This window comes from Mchenga conophoros, linkage group LG7, assembly GCF_057382185.1.
Source record: "Mchenga conophoros isolate Kocher_MC1m ecotype Shallow Benthic linkage group LG7, M_conophoros_male_GT1.1, whole genome shotgun sequence".
Taxonomy (NCBI): domain Eukaryota; kingdom Metazoa; phylum Chordata; class Actinopteri; order Cichliformes; family Cichlidae; genus Mchenga; species Mchenga conophoros.
The window spans coordinates 26,258,366-26,279,089 of NC_140532.1; the positions used below are offsets into that span (position 1 = coordinate 26,258,366).

The 20,724-nt window shown below is 45.5% G+C and overlaps 1 protein-coding gene across 4 annotated transcripts in view; it reads left to right on the forward strand.

Moving 5' to 3' along the window:
• The window catches only part of LOC146570228 (uncharacterized), a 61,696-nt gene that overhangs the window by 8,660 nt on the left and 32,312 nt on the right, over positions 1 to 20,724 (forward strand). For all 4 annotated transcript variants that reach the window (XM_085283131.1, XM_085283129.1, XM_085283130.1 and 1 more), the window contains exons 2-9: positions 7,688 to 7,731; positions 8,149 to 8,290; positions 8,853 to 8,950; positions 10,769 to 10,946; positions 13,128 to 13,320; positions 15,134 to 15,353; positions 16,473 to 17,007; positions 17,864 to 20,575. In XM_085283131.1, coding sequence (XP_085139257.1) covers positions 7,699 to 7,731; positions 8,149 to 8,290; positions 8,853 to 8,950; positions 10,769 to 10,946; positions 13,128 to 13,320; positions 15,134 to 15,353; positions 16,473 to 17,007; positions 17,864 to 20,575 — 4,111 coding nt within the window. In that variant the 5' untranslated portion in view covers positions 7,688 to 7,698. The remainder of the gene's footprint in view (positions 1 to 7,687; positions 7,732 to 8,148; positions 8,291 to 8,852; positions 8,951 to 10,768; positions 10,947 to 13,127; positions 13,321 to 15,133; positions 15,354 to 16,472; positions 17,008 to 17,863; positions 20,576 to 20,724) is intronic.

Genomic DNA, 20,724 nt, shown 5'->3' on the forward strand with positions numbered 1-20,724 from the left:
TCTGTATCCGAGTTTGACTAACGGAGCCCCAGCCTGCTGCCTCTCACCAAGGGCAACTCCAAACTGAACCAGAGTCCAGCTCTTCTCCGGGAGACTGGTTTCAGAGCCCAAACTGTGCACTGAGGTGAGCCTGACTATATCTACCCGGTACCTCTAAACCTAATGCACTAGCTGAGGCTCATTCCTACCCAGAGAGGTGACATGCCATGTTCCAGTCGCTAGTCTTGGTAGAAAAGAGGATCGTTACGTCAGGTTTTGCTCCGTCAAGTTTGTATGTCTTAGTCCTGGTCTTAGTGTTAGTTACTTCCTGTTTTATTTTAAAAGTGTGACAAAGGACCCGACGCACACAACTTTACAAGGTACGTGTATGTTTATTTACATTGGATTTTTGCTCAGTCTTCTCGTACAGCTTTCCAGCTGCCATACTTCCGTTCAATCCAACACCATACACACCTCTCCCATCAGCTCTCGGTATCCAACCTATATAGGGGAGGCATGATAAGATAATGGAAATCAGCTGTTCTGGTCAGCCTCCCTGACACCACACCCTGAACCCACTACTTCATCTCTCCCCTGCAGCTGAACCACAAACCACACTTCACCACAGATAGTTGCTTGTGTCAAGTGTGTTGTGTTGAGATTTTCATCTCCTTATCTCATTAGTTAGATTTAGTTTAGCTCTGTGTTGTTCCTCTGGTGTCTCCACTCCTTCCTAATGTCCTCTTGTGTATTTAAACCCTCAGTTTGCATTGGAGTCCTATTTCTGCCTTGAACATAGCAGTCCATGACACTTCTAAGAAAGGATGCAATCAAGATAACTCTAGAGACGAGTTATCTGTTTTACCCTTATCCTTTTTTAGCTTCCTTTCTGTCCCTGCATTCTCACTCATACTTTCACACATTTAATGCTTCCAGGGGGTTTGGGATTTTCAGTAAAATAATTTTATTTCTTTGCTGGAGTTTTAGGGTTAACCCTGGGTTTTTTGTACTACAAAGGTGGTTGACTTCTTACTGGAGTAAATCACAATGGTGACTTAAGCTGCTCCGAAGCTTCATTCACTTCTCCGAAGTTGTGCATTTTACTGGTATATTTTTATAACCTTTTGATATTTTTTGTCGCCATTTGATAACATTGCTGTAGTAGGTAGTAGTTAACCCTGGGTTAGCTTAGCGATTTGATAACCAGCTTTGTATGACCGTTTAGCCTGATCGCCAGTGTTAAGATAAGTGAAAGATACTGTCACGGAGGAGCAGGGAGGACTCGGCGCAGACTGAAATCTCAGAAAAACAAGTTTATTTACACACTCCAGGTGCACTATATACAGGTGAAGGAGAAGGGGGCCAGGGTTCCCAGGGGTGCAGAGCGGGGTCGGGAAAAGCGTCCAGAGTCTCCAAACCAAACACGAGAAATCTGCATACAGAGAACAAGAGTTAGCACGGAACTTTCACGGACAGAGCTCAAAACTGGCTGAGGCTAAAGTAGCACTGACGAGCGTTACTCAATAGTCCAGCGGCGAGGTGCTCTCAGTCACTGCCTTAAGTAGCGGGAGCAAACAAGGTGAGGAGCCACAGGTGATTGCCTACAGGTGGTGGAGGCCGGGAGCTCACAATGAGCTCCGCCCAGGCAGCGAGCAGAGAGAGAGGAGAGAGAGAAAAGACAAAACATAACATGTAGCCACACAGGGCCAGCCGAGCAGGCACGGGGACCATGACAGATACCCTGGATATGTTGAACGAGCTTCGTACTGTAGGGCACTGCTCATCTACTAATTAGAAGGTTGGTGGTTCAATCCCTGCCTGCTCCAGTGTGCATGCCAAATAACCTTGGGCAAGATACTAACCTCAACTTGTGCTCCATTGGAGTTTGAGTATTAGAATGAAAGTACTTAAGCATAGGGGGAAAAGTGCTTGTTTGAATGGCTTTAAGTGTGTTTAAGAGGCTTGTTGTATAAAGAGCTTTGAATGCTCAGCTAGAGTAGAAAACCACTATTTAAGAACCAGTTCGTTTACCATTTTACCTCTTGTATTCTAAGATCTGCTTTCTCTTCCAGCTGATTTAGCTTCCTCATGCTGAATCTTCCTTCATTTTGTCTATAGGCTATAAATCTAAACTGTTTTCCACTATTATATGATGGAGCAGTCAATACAGCGAGGACGACCAGGTCCTCGGTTACTTTCTCCTTTTGAAAGTCATTTAAAGTTGTTCTGCTGAGCTCCCTGGGTTTACTCGGCCCTGTAATGAACTCTACACCAGGTGTGAACACAGAGAAACAATCAATTTCCTAATTTTCTTTTTTCAAAATTATAACAATTTCTTCGGATCTCTCACCCTTGAAGACAATGTGGTCTTCTGATGAAAATCCCAGTGTTGTTGGTCTTAGCACTTTTCAGGGATAATCAGTTTATGTCCATCTCAGACCCCAGATGCCAATCAGTCATAGGATCCCGTAGGTGACACCAAGGTCGTCGTGGAAATATGAAATGAATTGAGGTGCACACAGCACAGAAACTGTTTTTTTTTTTATTTTCTCTTGCAAAGGCGTCGAACAGCAGCACAGGGCAGCAGTCTGTATGCAGTCTGTAAGCCTAGAATATTTATAGAGTATAGTTAATCTGTCTGCCATGGTCACAGAACACTGTAACAACAGATAACTCGCTCATCAGCATGTGCTATAACTGAACGATTAGATGGGGACACAATTTGACCGTATGGAGCCTGCCATTTGTTAAGGTTGGGACTTATTAAGGCTTTTAACACTGAAGCAGAAGAATCCTAAAAAAATCCATGACAAATTACAACCATTTATATAAAACTGCAGCTGTGAGTTATTTTAGTAATCAAGTACACTGACAAGTATCCCATATCAGTGACATTCACATCCAAAAACTGACTGCTGTCTACAGTGGAGTAGACAGCAGTCAGTTTTTGGATGTGAATGTCACTGATATGGGATACTTGTCAGTGTAATGTCTACTCCACTGTAACCTATGTTGTCCGCGATCAAGACGAAAACCACATTGTAAAAGAAGAGAAGCACTAAAGTGCTGACTGTCATCATTTGTCCCACAGTGAGCAGTAAGATGCAGCGCTTTAGTGACAGACTTCGGCCTGCAGCGTCACTAAAAATGACTTCTTTGTATTTGAAGAGCAGGATACTGCTTCCTTTCACTCAGACACTGAAGTTATTGAATATTTGAGGATCCCGAACTTTTTCAGGATAGACTCTTTCCATGAAACACAGCAATACCCTCGAGTGTGCCTGTGGAGAGCTTCTTCAATCTGGGGAGTCTTGTGCTAACTCAAAGAAGTCAAAGGAGGAACATTTTGGATTTAAAACTTCTCCCCATGAGGTTTAGTCCACTGGTAAGCTATTATTTGGCAAAGGAGCAGCTTTTCCCCTATTTTCAGTATTCCATTTTAACATGCTTTTTCCTTTTATTCATTTTTTTCTTGCACATATCTAACAAGCCTGTAAATTTCTTCATCTGTTGTTTGACTGATTTTGCTGTGACCTGTCCATAGTTGGATCCAATATACTAATAGGTGTAAAAAGGAAATCGAATGAACAACACTTAACTCTTAATTCTAAACCTGCACAGTGTATTTAACCTTCTACAGCCCACTGTTGCCCTCTGACCCTCACCCAACACAATCTCAAACCGAAAAAGTGTTAGACCTCCATATTTACCAAGAGATATGAACGCAGACATTATGACTTTTCTATTAAAGTTAATGTCCACACTTATTAATAGACACAGACAAAATAATAGTTACTAAAGCCCGAGCCACCAAAAGGGAAAAAGTTCTCTGTGTCATTCTACCCGACCAAAGAGACTTTATGAAATCCAGAAATGTGCAGATTTTTAAATGTGGTCAGCTTTACTAGAAACCAGAGAACACACAGATTACCTGATTTGTCTACCCTTTTCTTCTTTAAATGATATATTATAGTCTCTCTTGGGTTGCTTTTGCAGTTTGTTTTGGATTGTTATCATCTGTGGTGATAACTGTGAACCTCTTTCTGCTCAGTGTTGCAGCATTAGTCTAAATGTGAGCAGAGTGCTGCCCTGTACACTTCACAATTCATCCTGCTGCTTCTATCAGGAGTCGCATCATCAACAAACACCAGTGACCCGCATCCACTGGCAGCCGTACATGCCCATACCATAATGCTCCCTCCACCATGCTGACAGATCATGTGGATGCTTCAGATCATAATCTTCTTTCTTCATACATTTCCTCTCCATCATTCTGCGAGTTTCAGTGAACAGATGGCAAATGCAAGTTCAACACTTAGAACTGACTCCAGATCTTTTATGGGTCATGAATCAGTTTGTCATCAACTGCTCAGTTACTTTTGAGCCTCTGGAAGTGGGAGACTGTAAAAATGGCCATAATTCCTAAAGAGTTGATTCGGTTCTTTGTTAAACCCTTTGAATTAAAGCTGATAGTCTGTACTTGGACAGCTGCAGAGCAGAATCAGTGAACAGATTGATGTCTAATGAGCCCCTGCTGTGGGATGGGGGGTGTGAGCAGGCACACACAGATTTATACACACATTCACACGATGCATACATCCATCCATGGGAGGGTGAGGATTATCTTTGCAGGCAGAAAGACAAGAAGATCCGGTTTAGCCACTTAGAAGTCTCTACTGAGCGAGCCTCTTTACCCACTAACCTGGATGAAGTCTCTAATTGACACACAAATTGTCATGCTAAAGAAATACTCGCTGTTTTTATATAGAAAGCACAGACAGCTGTCATTTATTTCTTGACTAACAGTTTAAAAGTGACTTTAAAGATGTTCATGTTCAGCAAAGGAGAACTCTGCCACTAAGGTACCAGAGTCTAGTGGCATGAGTGGAAAGCATGAATCAGCCTCAGGGCAGAACTCTTCAGCTCAGGAATGTGAGAGCTCATTAATCGCTGCAAGCAAGACTGAATATCGAATGTAAAAATGCAGCAGAGCTGCGAGTGTGCGTTGCTGATGTCCTCCTTTATGTTACAGCTTCACTGCAACTCTCAGACGTTGGACAAAGACAGAGTTAAACAGAGCTTGGCGTTTGTGGCCAGCCAATGAGAAAAAGACTCCTTGCTAAACAGACAAAATGTCAGATTTCTGTCTTGGCTACAGAGCAGTCAGCAGGATTCTTTACAGCTTGGTTAAGTACCTGACGTAATGATAAAACCTCCCACCAGTTCATGAATGAGAGGCTCTAAAAAGCTCTGTTATACAAAGATTGTGTGTCTGTGAGTTTGTGTGTCTGAGAGAAATAGTCTTGTCCTTTGGGTGTGTAAGGATTCCCCTGTTTCGTTCTGACTTCCTGCTTCCTGTCTGTGAAAGGGCTGACCAAATCAGTGCATGTACGAGAGCTGAATGCAGCTTTGTGTCTCTGTCACTTGTCAGTAATAAGTGTGGTTTGAACAGTAAGTGAGTCATGCAGACTAGGGCTGGGCGATATGACCCAAAATTCCTATCTCGATATTTTTTAGCTGGATAGCGATATAAGATATATATCTCGATTTTTTTTTTTTAAAGCCATAAGTTAAGAACAAAAAGAGAGTTCTTAGTCACACTGTGTCCCAGATGTCACTCGGGCACTTTTATTTACATACAGCGTAGATATTACTCAAAAATAAATTATCAGCATTTATTAAATAATCATGGTCCATAAATAAAAGAAAACAATGTTGTTTTTGTGCATAACAAAAAGCTCACAATTGTGCAGTCAAAATGTAAACTAATAGACGCTGAGCATAATAACAAAGAGACAGATTTCACAGCTGCACCACGTCTCTGAACAGGTGCCATTTGTGGTCCTTATACACACACAGTACGTATCACTCCGCGAGGCTCCTCCTCGGTAGCCGTTATCCTCCGACAATCCATCAAGCGGTGCAGCTCCGTAGCTTAGCAAAGTCATATTAAAACATTTTTTGACAGATTGCTGAGCGCTGTGTACCACATAAAATCGGTTCGCGGTCAGTAAGCACAACCAGAATTCATACATAAGGCGCACTGTCGATTTTTGAGAAAAGGAAAGGATTTTAGGCCGTGCAGCCCCTCCGGGCTGCATGTCGTTAGCGCGGTTAGCTCGTTAGCGCGGTTAGCTCGCTAACATGTTGACGCCGTCCAGCCCCACGCACGGTAACTCGCTAACGGACATTTTCCGCTTTCATCTTGTCATTGCCTGCAGGTGAAACTATGGGGGAGGGGGAGTTGGGTTCAGTGAAGGAGAGGCGAGGCCGAGTAACGTTGTGTAGAGACAAAAGTGGACGAAAGAGAGGCAAACCTGCGGCTCCACAAGTATAATTCTAACGTAACATAGACTATATCGATATAAACGATATTGTCACATCTTATATCTCGTATGAAAATATATCGATATTTTTTTTTAAAAACTCGATATATCGCCCAGCCCTAATGCAGACTGCTACATTGTCAAGTTAAAGCTGCAACAAGTTCTTGCCATGTGCTGAGCGACACTCTGTCCACCTGCACGTCTCCACAGCTGCTGCACAGTGACAGACTGTGCCAGACTATGGTGCTGCCGTCACAGTGCCACTCCTGTAGTCTGACATTCAAACTGCTGCTCATTCTAGCAATTCAGCTACTGCTAATAGTGAAGCGTATGAAGCACTCTAAAATCTCATATTAAAAACCAAAGACAAAACATTCACAGCTAAGAAGTGTTTTTCTTTTCAAACAGATAAGATAATACGCTGAAGTAGAAAAATATTTTTTCCGCACACACAGAAAGAACATATCGCACATGCTCCACTTCCTAGGAATCCACTGCTTATTTAATGTTTGCGTCTGGAAAAACGAACATAACCCTCTTATCAGGTTAGGCTGAGCAAACATCTCACTATTACAGAACATACAGCATGGTTACTTGAAGGAAAGGACGTGGAAGTGTGTCAGTGTGTGTTAAACTTTGTTTAGATTAGACTAAAATGTAAACCATCACCAGTTTGTCTGTTTGTAACTGGAAGTCTCACAGAATCTTAGTTCGGTCATTCCCAACCACCCATTTTGACTTCCAGGCCTTACTCGGCACGGATGTTTCTGTATACACTACCGGCCTTGGTTATGGCATTCCATGTATGCCCTGCCCTCCTGGCATCTTGCACCCTGCTGTTACGTGCTGGATTGTCTCAATGTCTGCGGTTTTGCCTTCTGGTAGTACAGTCTGATTACCTTCCCTCCCTTTGCTACAGATACATTTCTCCAGTCTGAATGACATTCCAATGTTATGATCCTCATGGTGTGGATCAGTGAGTAGATGTCTTGTTCACTGGCATGCAGCATATAGCAACTTTCCTCTGTGTTGCCTTGATCTTGGCCTCTGAATATAAAAAAACTAAATGCAAGTACCTTTATGTGCTGTGTTGGTTCAGAGTTTCAGTTGGCACATCCCTGAAAAAACTGCAGCAGTGTGTAAGAGGGTGGCAAGATGTTACAGTCTTTGCACACAGCTTCATCAAGCATGTATGTAATGTGTGAACGATGATGAAAATACAGTTTGTCAGCGAACACATCCTAGCATGTCATTTTCAAGAGAAGATAACTGTTTTTCACTTCAGCTGTTTCAGACCTTTCATGTTGCAGATCTGGTATACTTCCTGGTGTATTTCCTCTGGCACTGTGAATGTTACATCTCTGCTTTGCCTCTTCTTCTAGTGTCTGACACCATGAAACTGAATCCACGGGAAGCTCTGCTTTATGTAAGTATCTGTTGTTTTTATAAGGCATCATAATGAGCTGTAAAGGAGCTAGAATGTCTTATTAAACTTGCCTGGTGTGGCAAATGCACTTTAAACACCAGCTAGCCAGCCGATTAGCAAATATGCTAACACACTTCACTACCAAACAGTCAGCAGATGGCACAGACCCAGATCTGTCACATGCCATCATTTCTGTTTCGAGTGAGGTTCCTTTTGTGAAGCACAGGGGCCATACCATTTGAAAACATCATCTAGCTTCAGCCATACAGGCGTTTTCCAAACTTATAGGTCTGTTTTTCCATCTATCATCTGTGATAGAGTAGCTGATGTGAGGTAGTGTTTGCTGACTCTCAGCAATCTGTGAGCATTGCTGCAGTCAATCGCCGATGCCATGTTTGTGACACTGTTTTCTGTCAGGGAGACTGTGTGCTGACAGTGCAGCTTGATGAGGACGAAGAGAAGGAAGCAGACTTTTACCTGATTTTCTCTGGGTCTACACAAAGGCACGTGAGCAGTACACTGCGAGTGAGTCATGTCACACTGCAGGCCATGTGTCCAGGTATAACACACACACATGTACACATGCATGCACATGCACACACTCACACTCGCGCGGCTGGTTGAGTGGATTTTTGAAATACCAGAACAGAGAGTGCAGAAGTTTTGCAGGTGGATGAAAGTATGTGTGTTCACATGAGTGGAGCTGCTACAGAGCCCTCCTGCTTTCACCGTCCACTGAAGCAGTCCTGTGTTGGTTCCAATAATCCAGACTTGAGCTCCGTTAGGTTGGGATCTGGAGCCTGGGACCATCTGTACAGACTCACAGTGCAGACTCCTGTACTCAGTTCTTCATACTTCATGCTTTAGTGAATTTGTTTACTCTTTAATTGTCTTATGGATGAACTGAGGTAGATAACTTGTTGGTGAGTGAGTGATAATTTTGATGGTTTTGTTGATGTGCTGCTGACAACTCCACCCATAGATCACACATTAGCACACATCACGTATCAGGTTCTCTGCATGTAGATCACCTGCCAGAAACTGACTGTGTGTGTGTGTGTGTGTGTGTGTGTGTGTGTGTGTGTGTGTGTGTGTGTGTGTGTGTGTGTGTGTGTGTGTAGGCCATAATGTGTGTGAACAGGTCTTGGTGACACTGTGTTTGGCTCGCCCTGATGGATCAGTGGACACACACTCGCAGCAGACCTTCTCCTTTATACAGGTAACAGCATTAAAGAGCTCCTTTGGTTCAGCCCTGTCATGATGTCATGTGACTGGTGGGATGGATGGAAATGATGTGAGACTATTGCAGCAACTGATCACTTCCAATATGAGCACAAGAGTGTTAAAGTTTGGATTGTACGTGCCTGACAACAGAGAGCGGCAGACGTCTTCATATGTTGAAGAAAGCAGTCAGCACTGTGAGGCAGCAGGCCTGTTTACAATCCTGACGTACACATGAGCCAGTTTTATTTCTAATATGATTATTACTTATTAATGACTGCCACCCACAACTACAAGTATACCTGACTGAAACCTCCATCAAGGGACATTATTAACAACTCAGTTCTCAGACTGTGTGCACTGAGACTGAGACAGAGCAGAGTTTGCATCCATCCAGAAAGTTAACTTTAGCCATAATATAGATATATTACAAAATATATATTAGCAGTAATATAGATATATTACAAAATATATATTAGCAGTAATATAGATATATTACAGAAATGGGTCTGTTATAGGTATGAGGGTACAAAATATGGGTCTATTATGGGTATGTTACAATGTACACGATATGAAGGTACCGTATGTTATGAATATGCTATAACTATAAGTATGTACAGGCTGTAGTGGGTGTACAAGCTTTGTACAGGCTATGAACAGGATATAAATATGAAAACTATACAGAAATATGAACTATGCAAGTTATAAACAGTTGTAAACAGTTGTAGAATTATAATTATCGTATTGTACAGAATGTACAGAGGCTATATAAAGTGCAAGTGGTTGTGAGTGGTGGTTCAGTCCATGTTATTATTGTGTGTATGAGGGTACAGTTGGCCATTTGTTTGTTTTTGTCCATTGTGTGTGCGTAGGTGGTTGTGGGTGTGTGTTCAGTCCATGAGTTTAATGTGGGTCAGATGTCAGGAGGCTATGCTAGTAAACCTGTACCCTATTGGCTGGTGTAAAAACAAACATACTTTGTTTCTCAAGCAAGATAAAACCTAGTACAAATTCAGTTTCAGGGATCTTATGGTTAAGGATTTCTTAAAATATATATATTATAAAATAATATAGGTACCACAGTTTGGGAGCATGGGGCACCTTTGTGACATGTGTGTGATGAGTGTGTGCTGCAGGTCATGTGTGGCTGTAGCTCAGGTGGCAGAGCAGGTCAGCCACTAATCAGAAAGTCGGTGGTTCGATCCCAGGCTGCCTCCTAGCTGCATGCCAAATATCCTTGGGCAAGATACTAACCCCATGTTTGCCTACTGGTGGTGGTCAGAGGGCCCGGTGGCGCCAGTGTCCGGCAGCCTCGCCTCTGTCAGTGCGCCCCAGGGCAGCTGTGGCTACAATGTAGCTTGCCATCGCCAGTGTGTGAATGTGTGTGTGAATGGGTGAATGACTGAATGTAGTGTGAAGCGCTTTGGGGTCCTTAGGGACTAGAAAAGCACTATACAAATGCAGGCCATGTTTGCAGTTTCCACAATGGAGGGTGATGTTTTTTTGTTCATCCTGTTTAAGAATGATGATTAGGCAGCAGAAAGCTGTGTGACACACATCCCTGTGAGGAAACAGGCAGATGTGAGCAGATGTACTTGAGTTGACAATTGACAGGTTTGACAAAGAGCCTGTAGGAGTGTATCTGAATGATGACTGCAGTGTGTGGTGTGCAGCACACAGAAGCATTCCTACTGAACCGGGAGCAGGTGAGTGAGAAGAGACAGAGGGGTCCTGAAGCTGCTGGTATTTAGAAGGAAACTCAGAAATTGAGAGTTTTGAAGAAGTGCTCAGCAGTGTGCCTCTGTTTGTGTGGTAGAGTCCAGAGGAAGCTGAGAGCCTGGCCCTGAAGCATGTCAGCCAGCCTCACCGCAGGACTGCACCACAAGCACCCTGCAGCACACACACAGATGTGCAGAAGGGAACGGTCACAGTGACGGACACGAACAGACCCGACACACGGATGGATGTCGCTTCATTTTGGAGCAGCTGCCCTGGTGAGTGAGCATGATTTCTGTGCAAACTACTGCAGTGAGAGTCAGCCTCACCTGGAAGAGGTTGAGAACAGACAGGTACAGGCTGCCCCTGCAGGGTCAGTCTTCTTCCAGTTCTCAGACGGTGACGGATTTTTCCAGCTCAGATGGCATTTGCATATTGTGTAATTTTAAAGGTTTGCTATTTAATTTTTTTGTATTCACCAAGGTGCCGAGCCAGAACCCACAACACAGCGTCCCAGCTTCAGAATGTTTAGCAGAATATTATGAAGGTTTATCTGGTTCCACCTGCAGACATGCACTACACACGTTTGATTAGCAGCCACGGCGGTCTGAGGAAGCTGAACCTTGTGATCCTCATACATCTTTTAGCACAGGGGTTTTATCTCAGTATGCACCAACATAGCACTTAACCAAAGAAGACCAGGTGTCCCACCCACAAGCTACTTCCTCTCCATGGGGAGCCCATGTGCTTCCAGATTATAAGGGGTATGTAATCCCTGCAGCATAATCTTTGTCTGCCTGTGCTCTCCTCCCAGCTGGACAGAATGTCTCCCTGTGGTGGTGTGCAGGTGCCATTGTGGTTGGTGGCTCACACCCAGTGCTGTGCAACTTCACAGAAGTCCTGTGGCTGTAATCTGCACCCACAGCTCATTGGTAACCTATGAAGAAGATATGGACATAGAGTAGCCGCAGCCATGGGTTTGTGAAGTTAGCTTTTTAAAAACTTGAGCCGGTATCATCTTAATTTTGTGGCCAGAAGTCTCCATACTGCGATAAGAGGATGGAGATTTTAATGAGCTGCATTCATGGGCTGTATGAATGCATCACAGATAACTGCTAACATCCACCAAAACTGAAGCACAGCCTTTTCATATGGTCTGTTAGCACTTGAACTGCACTTGAAACTATATTATTTAATAGATAATTACATTAAAATAATCCAAATACCAGCAGCACACACACTGTCCAGAGGGACTCAGGGACTGCAGTGAAGGCCTAGTTGGAGGCCACTTGGATAATAAAGCTAAACTTTTAGACTTGTTTCTATAAAAGGTCACAAGAGCAGGCTGAGGAGAATGCAAACAGAGGTTTGAGTCGTGTTCAGTCAGTCTGCGTGTCACTCTGCCAGAAGGAAAAGTCTCTGTTTATAACAGTAAACACAAGCAGAGCTAGCAGGTTTTTCTGTGTTACAGCACCAGCAGTGGTCCTCAAACGTCACACACAGCTCACTAAGGACTCTTCAGAATCACCCAACTCACTTCATGACAGTCGTGCAGAGCGTGCACAATGAATTCCACCTGCGTGCTCCAAGCTTGTTACACATGATGAATGTGCGTGAATTATCTTGGATGCATGAATCAGGTTTTCCTACCGAAATACTTCAACTTTGCCATTAACAGTGAGATTTCTCTAACGTCAGATGGTTCGTTGGATGATTTTGTAGCTTTAATAATGAAAGTTTGAATGAATGGAGACAAAAGCACCGTTGTTCTCCTTGTTTACACTGAACGTCACTGTTGAGCGGAGCGCCGTGTCCTGCTGCGTGACTTCCAGTCAGCACCAAATTGCTGTTATAATCTTCACTACGGTCTAAGTCAGCATTGGTTTAGTGTTTGTACTTTCCTGCCCACTGAAGCTTTAAACATTTCATGAAGCCTTTTAGGTCCACTAAATATGAGGCAAGTCTGTTTCTGCTGCTGTTTGGCAGCCCCCCTGATGCTCTAAGCACTGCTACATGACCCACATACATTTCCTTTTCACTATTTCTGCTTGTTGTTTTCAGACATTTCATCACACACACGTCTCTTAAAGATACAGAGTTAGTGGTAAATGGGCCGGCTCTTATATGGTGCATTTCTATCAGAGCACTCAAAGCGTTTTATACAAAATGCCTCATTCACCCAAGCACATGTTTCTATAAGAGTGCTTTCTAACATTCACAGATGTTCATGGAACAACTTTAGGTTGTTAGTATGTTGCCCAACTTTGGCACGCAGGCTGATATTTGGGATGCAGATTGGAGCAGCCAGGAATCAAACCACCAACCTTCCAATTAGCAGATGACGTGCTCTAACTTCTGAGCTACAGCCACCCTTACTCTATTCTTCTCTGTCCACCAGGAGCTGTTCTGTTTTCAGTTGAATCCAACCATCACATTTTCTCTCGTTTCTTCTTCTCCAGCTGTGTGTGAGCACCAGCAGCCCTCCAGCCTGCTGCAGCTCGCAGCCAGTCATGGTCTGAAGACGGCACCAACATTCCTCCTGCAGCAGCCCGCAGGGAAGGAGGCATTGCGAAGGACGAACACTCAGGGTTCAGCTCCAGCATGTCTTGCAAAGAGCAGAGGGAAGCAGCCACTTCTGGAGCTCTTCACACAGTGAGTACTGCTCATTAACGGGTACTAACTGAGGTTAAAGCTCCGAGTTTATCAAGAAGCTTTTGAACTGAAACACAGTGACAACATTCTGCACTCTTCTGTACACACTCCGGCACACAACAGGGGTCCAGTTGGCTGCCCCTCCCTGAGGGTTCTTCCTGTTAAAAGTGAGTTTTTCCTTCCCACTGCTGCCGAATGCTTGCTCAAATGTGGTTTTTGATTGTTGGGGTTTCTCTGTGGGTCTTTACAATACAGAGTGTGTTGAGGTAACTGCTGCTGTGAATAAAACTGAATAGAAATAGAACTGTCTTCAGTAAATCTGGTTTGCATTCAGTGCCAGAGAAATATGGAGATTATTCTTATTTTTATTAGTATTTTTAAAGGCATGAAAACTTTGGTGGCCACCATTGGGAGCTGAAAGGCACCAGTGTGTGTGTTTTGTCCTGTGTTGTGATCGGTCAGTGTGTTCATCGCTGCTGCCCTCAGTCTTCAGTGTGGCCACTAATCCTATTGTCCTGTTGAGCTCCACTAACAAGCTCCTAATATATTTAAAAGGGATCCAGTGAATATGTGCAGCACCACAGATGCTAGCTAGAGATGATGTTAGTGTTTTTAGCTCATGCTTTGGATGAAGTGTTGGGTCCCTTTTCAAAGCCTCAGCAGCTTTACTGAATGGGTGGTGCAAAGACTGTAGCAGCTGAGGACACAGTTGGGTGCTGTGTGTTTGCTGCTGTGTGCCCAGGCCTCTCACAGCTCTGTCACCGATGAGGACGAGACGGTGCAGCTGGATGTCTGCAGGTGAACTGAAGCGTTGCATTAAATGACTGTTCGGAGGAAACAAACCCCACCTAAAACTGTGCCGTTGCCCCACCTTACTGTTTTTCATTTTCGAAACATCTGTTTTCCAGGCCACAGTTACCACAGTGTATGCACGAGTGCCATTGTGGCTGTGAGGCAGTAAGCCGTGGTGACAATGATGTGTTCATAGCTGTGTTCAAACACACACAGTACCCAGAACTTTTATCCCCCAGCACATTCATCAGAGAGCAGGGCGTCATTTTTGCACAGAACAGCAGAACTAAATACACATATACTAGCCCAGTAGGTGGCAGTATTGCAGATGATTGTACAACAACAATAGCAGCATATAAAACAGACAGACACCTGCAGCAGGCATCAGAGAGCAGGTGATTGTGATTTCCTGTTGATGGGGTCAGAAAGTCAGTGCTAGGAAAGAGACGAGCAGTAGATGCAAGACCCCGCTCTCCCAAACACAAAACATACATACACACATACATGACATCAACATGTTTGGGCCCCTGTTAGAGAGTTAGAGATCAGATCCTGTCCCAGCAGCAACGTTCCAAGTTCCTGGAAAATGTTTGTGTGTTTGAATCAGAGGGAGGGAGCTGGCAGAGTTCACAGAAACATGAGGCATTCATTTTGTCCCTGAGAAGAGCACAACACATCGAAGTGTGTGTGTCTGTGTGTGTGTGTGTATCAGTAGCTTTGAGCTCTGTGATGTGATCTGGCTGCATGGTTAGGGCTCCTCCTCTTTAGGGAGGGCATGGATGAGTTGTGTGTCTCAGAGACAGGAGGTGAAGTGTGTCTTTATTTGAGCTCTTGCACAGTTTCCTGATTCAGCTCCTCCCTCGTTGTGACTTTACTTTCTGTTCTAATCATTCCTGTGAACAGGTAGGAGCCCTGGGGTTGTATTTCTCTGTGTTTCCTGTTATCCTGGTATCTGGATCTGTGCACGTGCGCTACAGAGGAAACCAAGAAAACTCATTTTTTGTTGTTGTTGTCATTGCAGCTATGCAACGCTCCCAGATGTTCAAGCGGAAGCTGAGGAGACACTGCAGGTTTACCCCAAAGGTCAAGTGTTTCAGTACCATGCCAGTGTAGGTACCTACACCCTAACCTTCCTCCTCCAGAGGGAGGGGGACACAGGGACAGACAGCAGGGGGCGCTGCTGTTTACCAGAGGAAGTGATGGAGCTGAGGAGGCTGATGGAGGGTCACAAATCCACCGTGGTGAGTAGATAACATCAACAGTCACAGTGTGCAGAAAGACTTTTGCAGCTCTTTCCTGTTCCTGGCTGCTGATGGAATTTGGCTTGTTTCTTTGCTACTTTGTAGCTGCATGAGGCTTTCATTCATTATTGTATTTAGATTCTAATTGTCATAGCTGTGTGTGTGTGTGTGTGTGTGTGTGTGTGTGTGTGTGTGTGTGTGTGTGTGTGTGTGTGTGTGTGTGTGTGTGTGTGTGTGTGTGTGTGTGTGAACTTTTTATAGGGTAACTTGGTGAGTAGCGATGCTATTAAGCAGTTTCTGTAATATGACAATGGGATAATGAGGTCAAAGGGAAACTCCCAGGGCTCAACGTGCTCACACATGCATCTGCATCATTTCCAGGATACAACGTGAGCTTGCATAAATATGGGCTTTGCTGCTAATACAGAGCCAGCTGTCCTAGACAGGTGACCAGCAGAGGAGCGTTAAACTGTTTATACTGCACAGGTGTGGCATATGTGGCATGCGTCATGATTTCCATGAAGTGATAACATCCACCCAGTGGAAAACCTTACAGGAAAGCTTGAAGTAACAGAGCACTTTGTCCCAGCCAGCAGGTGTCACAGTCAGACCAGAAGAGTGAGACGCTGGACTGTGACCTGCTGTTTCCTGCAGGTCTGTGAGCCAGAGGAGTGAAGGCCAAATGAAATTAAAATTCCCACAAGTGTCTCCTTTCTTCTTCAGGTTTTAAACCTACTTTATGCAGCTCACCTGACAGTTCATGGCTGGCCTGAACATGTGAGTGGATAGCCAAGATAGCTTGTTTGCAGTGTAGGGATCAGTTCCACATACAGTGGGTTGCTGTGGTAGGCATGCGAAGCCTTCGTTTCCTTAATGAGTGAGTGAGCTGTATGACTATCAGCAGTTGTAGGCACTGATGGCTGTGACAGATCATCTCTTTTGTACGTCACTCTTTTGTTAGTTTTGAGATTAGCTTCGATCACCCGTTCGGGTAACAGCCATCCATCTGCTAATGTTATCTTTCACGCATACTGAACAAACGATGTGCTAAACTGCTTCGTGGGTCATTTCTGCATGTTTCCATATACGATTCATTTGTATTTCTTTTCCTTTTTTCAGAGTTCAGGCTTCCACTCGCTGGAGGAGAGAACACAAGGGGACGACTCGGCTGCTGTCAGTCAAACATCCTGTACCAGTGGAGGTCTTTGTCAAAGAGAGGAAAAAGGGTGGGAACACCAGGGCACAGCAGCTGCCCGCACTGGGAGGAACAAGAAAAACAAAAAGAGAACCGCCAAAGTCACAAGACCTGCAGCAGAGTCTTCAGGAAACCAGAGCCGAGAAAGTGCACGGAGGCCTCGCACAGCAACAGGAAGTGGAACTCTCTCACCAAGACAACGAGCAGTGGCGACCGTGACTAATGTCGGAGGAACACAAGAAACTCCATCACCCATAAGGCCAGTATTGGGACCAGGTGTTGAAAGGAAGTGTGCTGGCAGGAAGGTGGTTGCCTTGCCTACGGCCAGTGTCGTAGATAAACAGGAAGACCAGAAACAGGAAGTGGAGCTGCTGATGCGTAAGCTGGTGTCAAAGACAGGAAGAGACACACAAAGTGTCAGCGCAGAAATCACAGTGGAATCAGCTGCAGATGGGACAGGTACGTCCTGTAACTGAATACACAACTTTATTGTGCTGTGCGTCGTCTGAGGTGTGTGCAAAAACGAAACGCTCTTTAACAACAAGTGCAGGCTGTGTAGAGACGAGAAGAAAAGGAACGATGAGCTTGTGAGTTTCTGGCTGTTCAGTTACTTAAAGACTCAAAGAGTAACAAACGAGACATCTGTGCATCTGTGCAAACTGCTGTTTGATGAAAACGTGCATACAAACACATTATCTGAGCTTTTTCATGTTTATGAGGTTTTTTCTGAGGTGTGTGTGTTTGGTCCTGTTTCCTCTGCAAACAGCTTGCTCAGATAGAGACACGATGAGCAGTAAGATCCGAACTCCACAGAGCTGAAGGAGCCCGGTGGTTGTTTGTTAGCTCACATTAAAGATGAGTTCTTTAAGGCGGCGTTGTTGTGTAGGGATTGTGTCATCATCACTAAAGACAAAACCTGCTGCAGTCTCAGATACATGAAGGAAGGAAAATGAGGCTCAGCAGGTCAGTCAGAAATCCATCCCAGCTCATCATCAGTCTGCTCGCCTCTGTCTGAAGTTGCGGTTTATCACAGCGTTGCAGGTAGTCTGTGTCAGGCCTGTTCTCACTGCTGTAGATGCAGTGTGTCTGTTTTAGGCGGGGTTCAACAAACTATTAACCGCTCCATCTGACATCACAGACCTGAGCTGGCAGGTCAGGGACTGTTTCATGTGTTCGGCATGCAGCTGTGGTGTGTAATGTCTGGCCTGGGTGTGTGATCCAGATCAGAGTAATCCATTTGATGAGTAAGAGTTAAGAGTTAAGCTGTGATAGACCTGTTTGTTCTGCAGTCCCTAATCTGCTCGTCTCCTTTCAGTGGCCATGGGTCAGGAGCAGTCCCAGGACAGTCAGACAGAGCAAGAGGAGCCAAGCCCAGTCGGCACTATGGAGAAAAGTCCTTCATCTGACCCGGGAGCCAGCCCCGAGTCCACACATGCTGAAAGGAAAGGCAGGAGAGTGCTATGGCGGGATGGAGGCTGGACCAGAAGCATAATGGGACCAGAAGCAGCCGGAAAAACCATCTGGTATGAGGAAGAAAACTTCGGACAAGTTTCCAGTGAAGATTCCGGGAGAACAGAAGTGAACTCGCAGTCAGTCTGGTACGACAGTGGCACCACGGGTGAGAGAATCCCCGGACAACTGGAGCAAGGAGTGACACAGAAGAGAAACTGCGATGCGAGCTCACCTCAAGCTTTAGGTCTTAGTTCTCCACAGCTGTTAGAGCAGGCTCTGTCTGCAGCTCCTAGTCAGTCACATGCTGCTGGAAACCTGCCAGCGCTGTCACATGGGCCACACGCACAAAGAGGGGAAGTGCAGCGAGAGGAGGAAGTTAGGTCAGACTGGGAGAAGGCAGGAGTGGAAGGAGACAGAGAAGAGGCCAGTAACAGAGAGACAAGTTTCAGCAGAAGGATTTGTGAAACAGCAGGCGCTGAAGAGGGAGGAGAAAAACTAGCAACGAGCAAAAAACGCAGGAGAAAGAAGAGGGGGAAGAGAGGAGGTGGAGAAGCCAAACTTAGCTCCTGCTCTAGTACAGAATCTCAGGGTCACACAGAGATTCAGTCAGAAAGCCAAGAAGCAACAGACCCCGGCATCCAGTCACAGACGCAGACTGGGAGGACAGACGATTGCTGCCTCCCTGATTCTGAGCCGGCCCGGAAGCAGGAAGCCGATGACGATGCCATGCACCTACCCGGCCACACGGAGATCCAGGCCCGCAGCGCTCATGGAGCTGGCGGTGATGTTACAAGCTCAGACTCTGGTTTCATGGCTGAAGAGCTCAGTCACACTGAGCATCTGACAGCACACTCCACTCCAGTTACAGCTTCACACACAGAAAGAAGAAAGGACTCATCGGAGGATGAGACCGTGAGCTCAGAATTCGGTGAAGCAGACGTCAGTACGGTGCACATAAAGATAAATACAAGTGTGCAGCTGGAGGCAACACAAGGACGTGACCCTGGAGAGCTGGAATCACAGATGCCTGCCATTCCTGTCCAGCCAGCACCGGATAATGCTGATCTTGAGGCTCTGCCACCAAACGATGATCTGACCGTTACTTGTACAGCCACAGAGTCTGGGATCCAGATCGAGTTAGCAAACTCCAAGTATCCAAAGGAATTTGTTAAACAGTCGGAGGATACAGAGCTCAGGGAGGAAAAGCCAGGACACTGTGTGGATCCCACAGGAACACCAGCAGGACTTGTTGAATCTGTGCGTCCCACAGAAGCTGCTTTTGTACCAGCTGACGATAGAGCGGATGTTGCTCCCCTTCACATTCAGGAAGGAAGCACTGAGATCACTGCAAGGGAATATTTAAAGCATTGTTTGGCCCCTGAGATGCTGAGAGGTCAGCAGCACACGGAGAAAATGAGACATGACATGTGGGTGGGCGTAGAGGGAGGAGTTGAGGAAAGAAGCCAGAGTGGCGACGAGGACAGTGCCACAGAGGCGTGCTCCATGGAGCGAGGGCGAGCGGTGAAGCAGAACTATGATGAAGATGTGGTTGCTGCTGCAGTAGCTGTTGTAGCAGTAGCAATAGCATCAGCAGTGGTTAGCATAGAAGTTAGCCAACATTTATTAGACAATATGTCAGAGAGTCAAGTGTGTGCTGGCAAAGAAGCAGGAACCAGTCCATCATTAGCTAAGGGGAGCGGTGCAGTCGGCCTCAGCACGACTCAGTGCTCACAGCTGGCTCCACAGCTGATCGCCAGAGCTGACACAGAAAACCAGCCTGCAGCACACTCTCACTCTCACCTCACTAACCACATCACATCTATAGGACAAGTGTGTGCTCACACAGCAGAGGAAGCACCTTCTGCAGAGATATCTTGTATAACTAACAGAGACGATCAGGCTAACAGTGACCTACCTTCATGTGCTGAAGCTCTTCAGTTACCAAAACAGCCCAAAGAGGAAATTCAAAAAGAAAGTCTGCACAGCAAAGTCTTTACATACTCACCACCTAAAGAAGAAGATAACAAACCTTTGCCAGAGGTGATGACAGCTAAGGCAGACGGAGAGAGCCAGTCCCACTGTCAGAATCCACTGACCTGTCCTGAAGAGGGAGATGGACAGCAGCACTTTCAAACAAGAGAGATCCCCGATCAAGACGGCGGTCACTCTGTGGAGTGCAGAGATGCTGAGTGGCAGGATAGATCAGAAGATAGTGAGTGCTGTGCAGACCTGTCAGGCTCACACTCTCACACTCCAGGAAAGGAGAGCCAGCCACAGCTGGTTATAATGCCACATCAGAGTGGTTCAGCACTTCCTGTTATCCCCAGTAACCCAGCTTCCCTAGCTAGTCCCACTCCACAGGAAACTACTGCTCCTGTGGAATCAGCTGAACTTCTGTCATCAGCAAATGGCAATAGTCTTACTGCAAGCCATCCTGAAGCTGACGGTGGCACAAACCAAAGAGAAGCTCACGACTGTGTCTGTGTGAACCTTGAGGATGGTGTATTTGAAGGTCTGGATACGGTGGAGAAAGGAGAAGTGGAGAAGCTCACAGTGGAGGATGCATCCCACACAGGTAACTCCATCTACACCCCCCCCCCCACACACACACACACCCACCCACACATCTTTGTTCATGTCTCTTATTGTCACTTTGATCTCTTTTATTTCCTGTCCTCGTCACCTTCCTGTCACCATCATTCATCCTCCTCTCCCCCACAAACC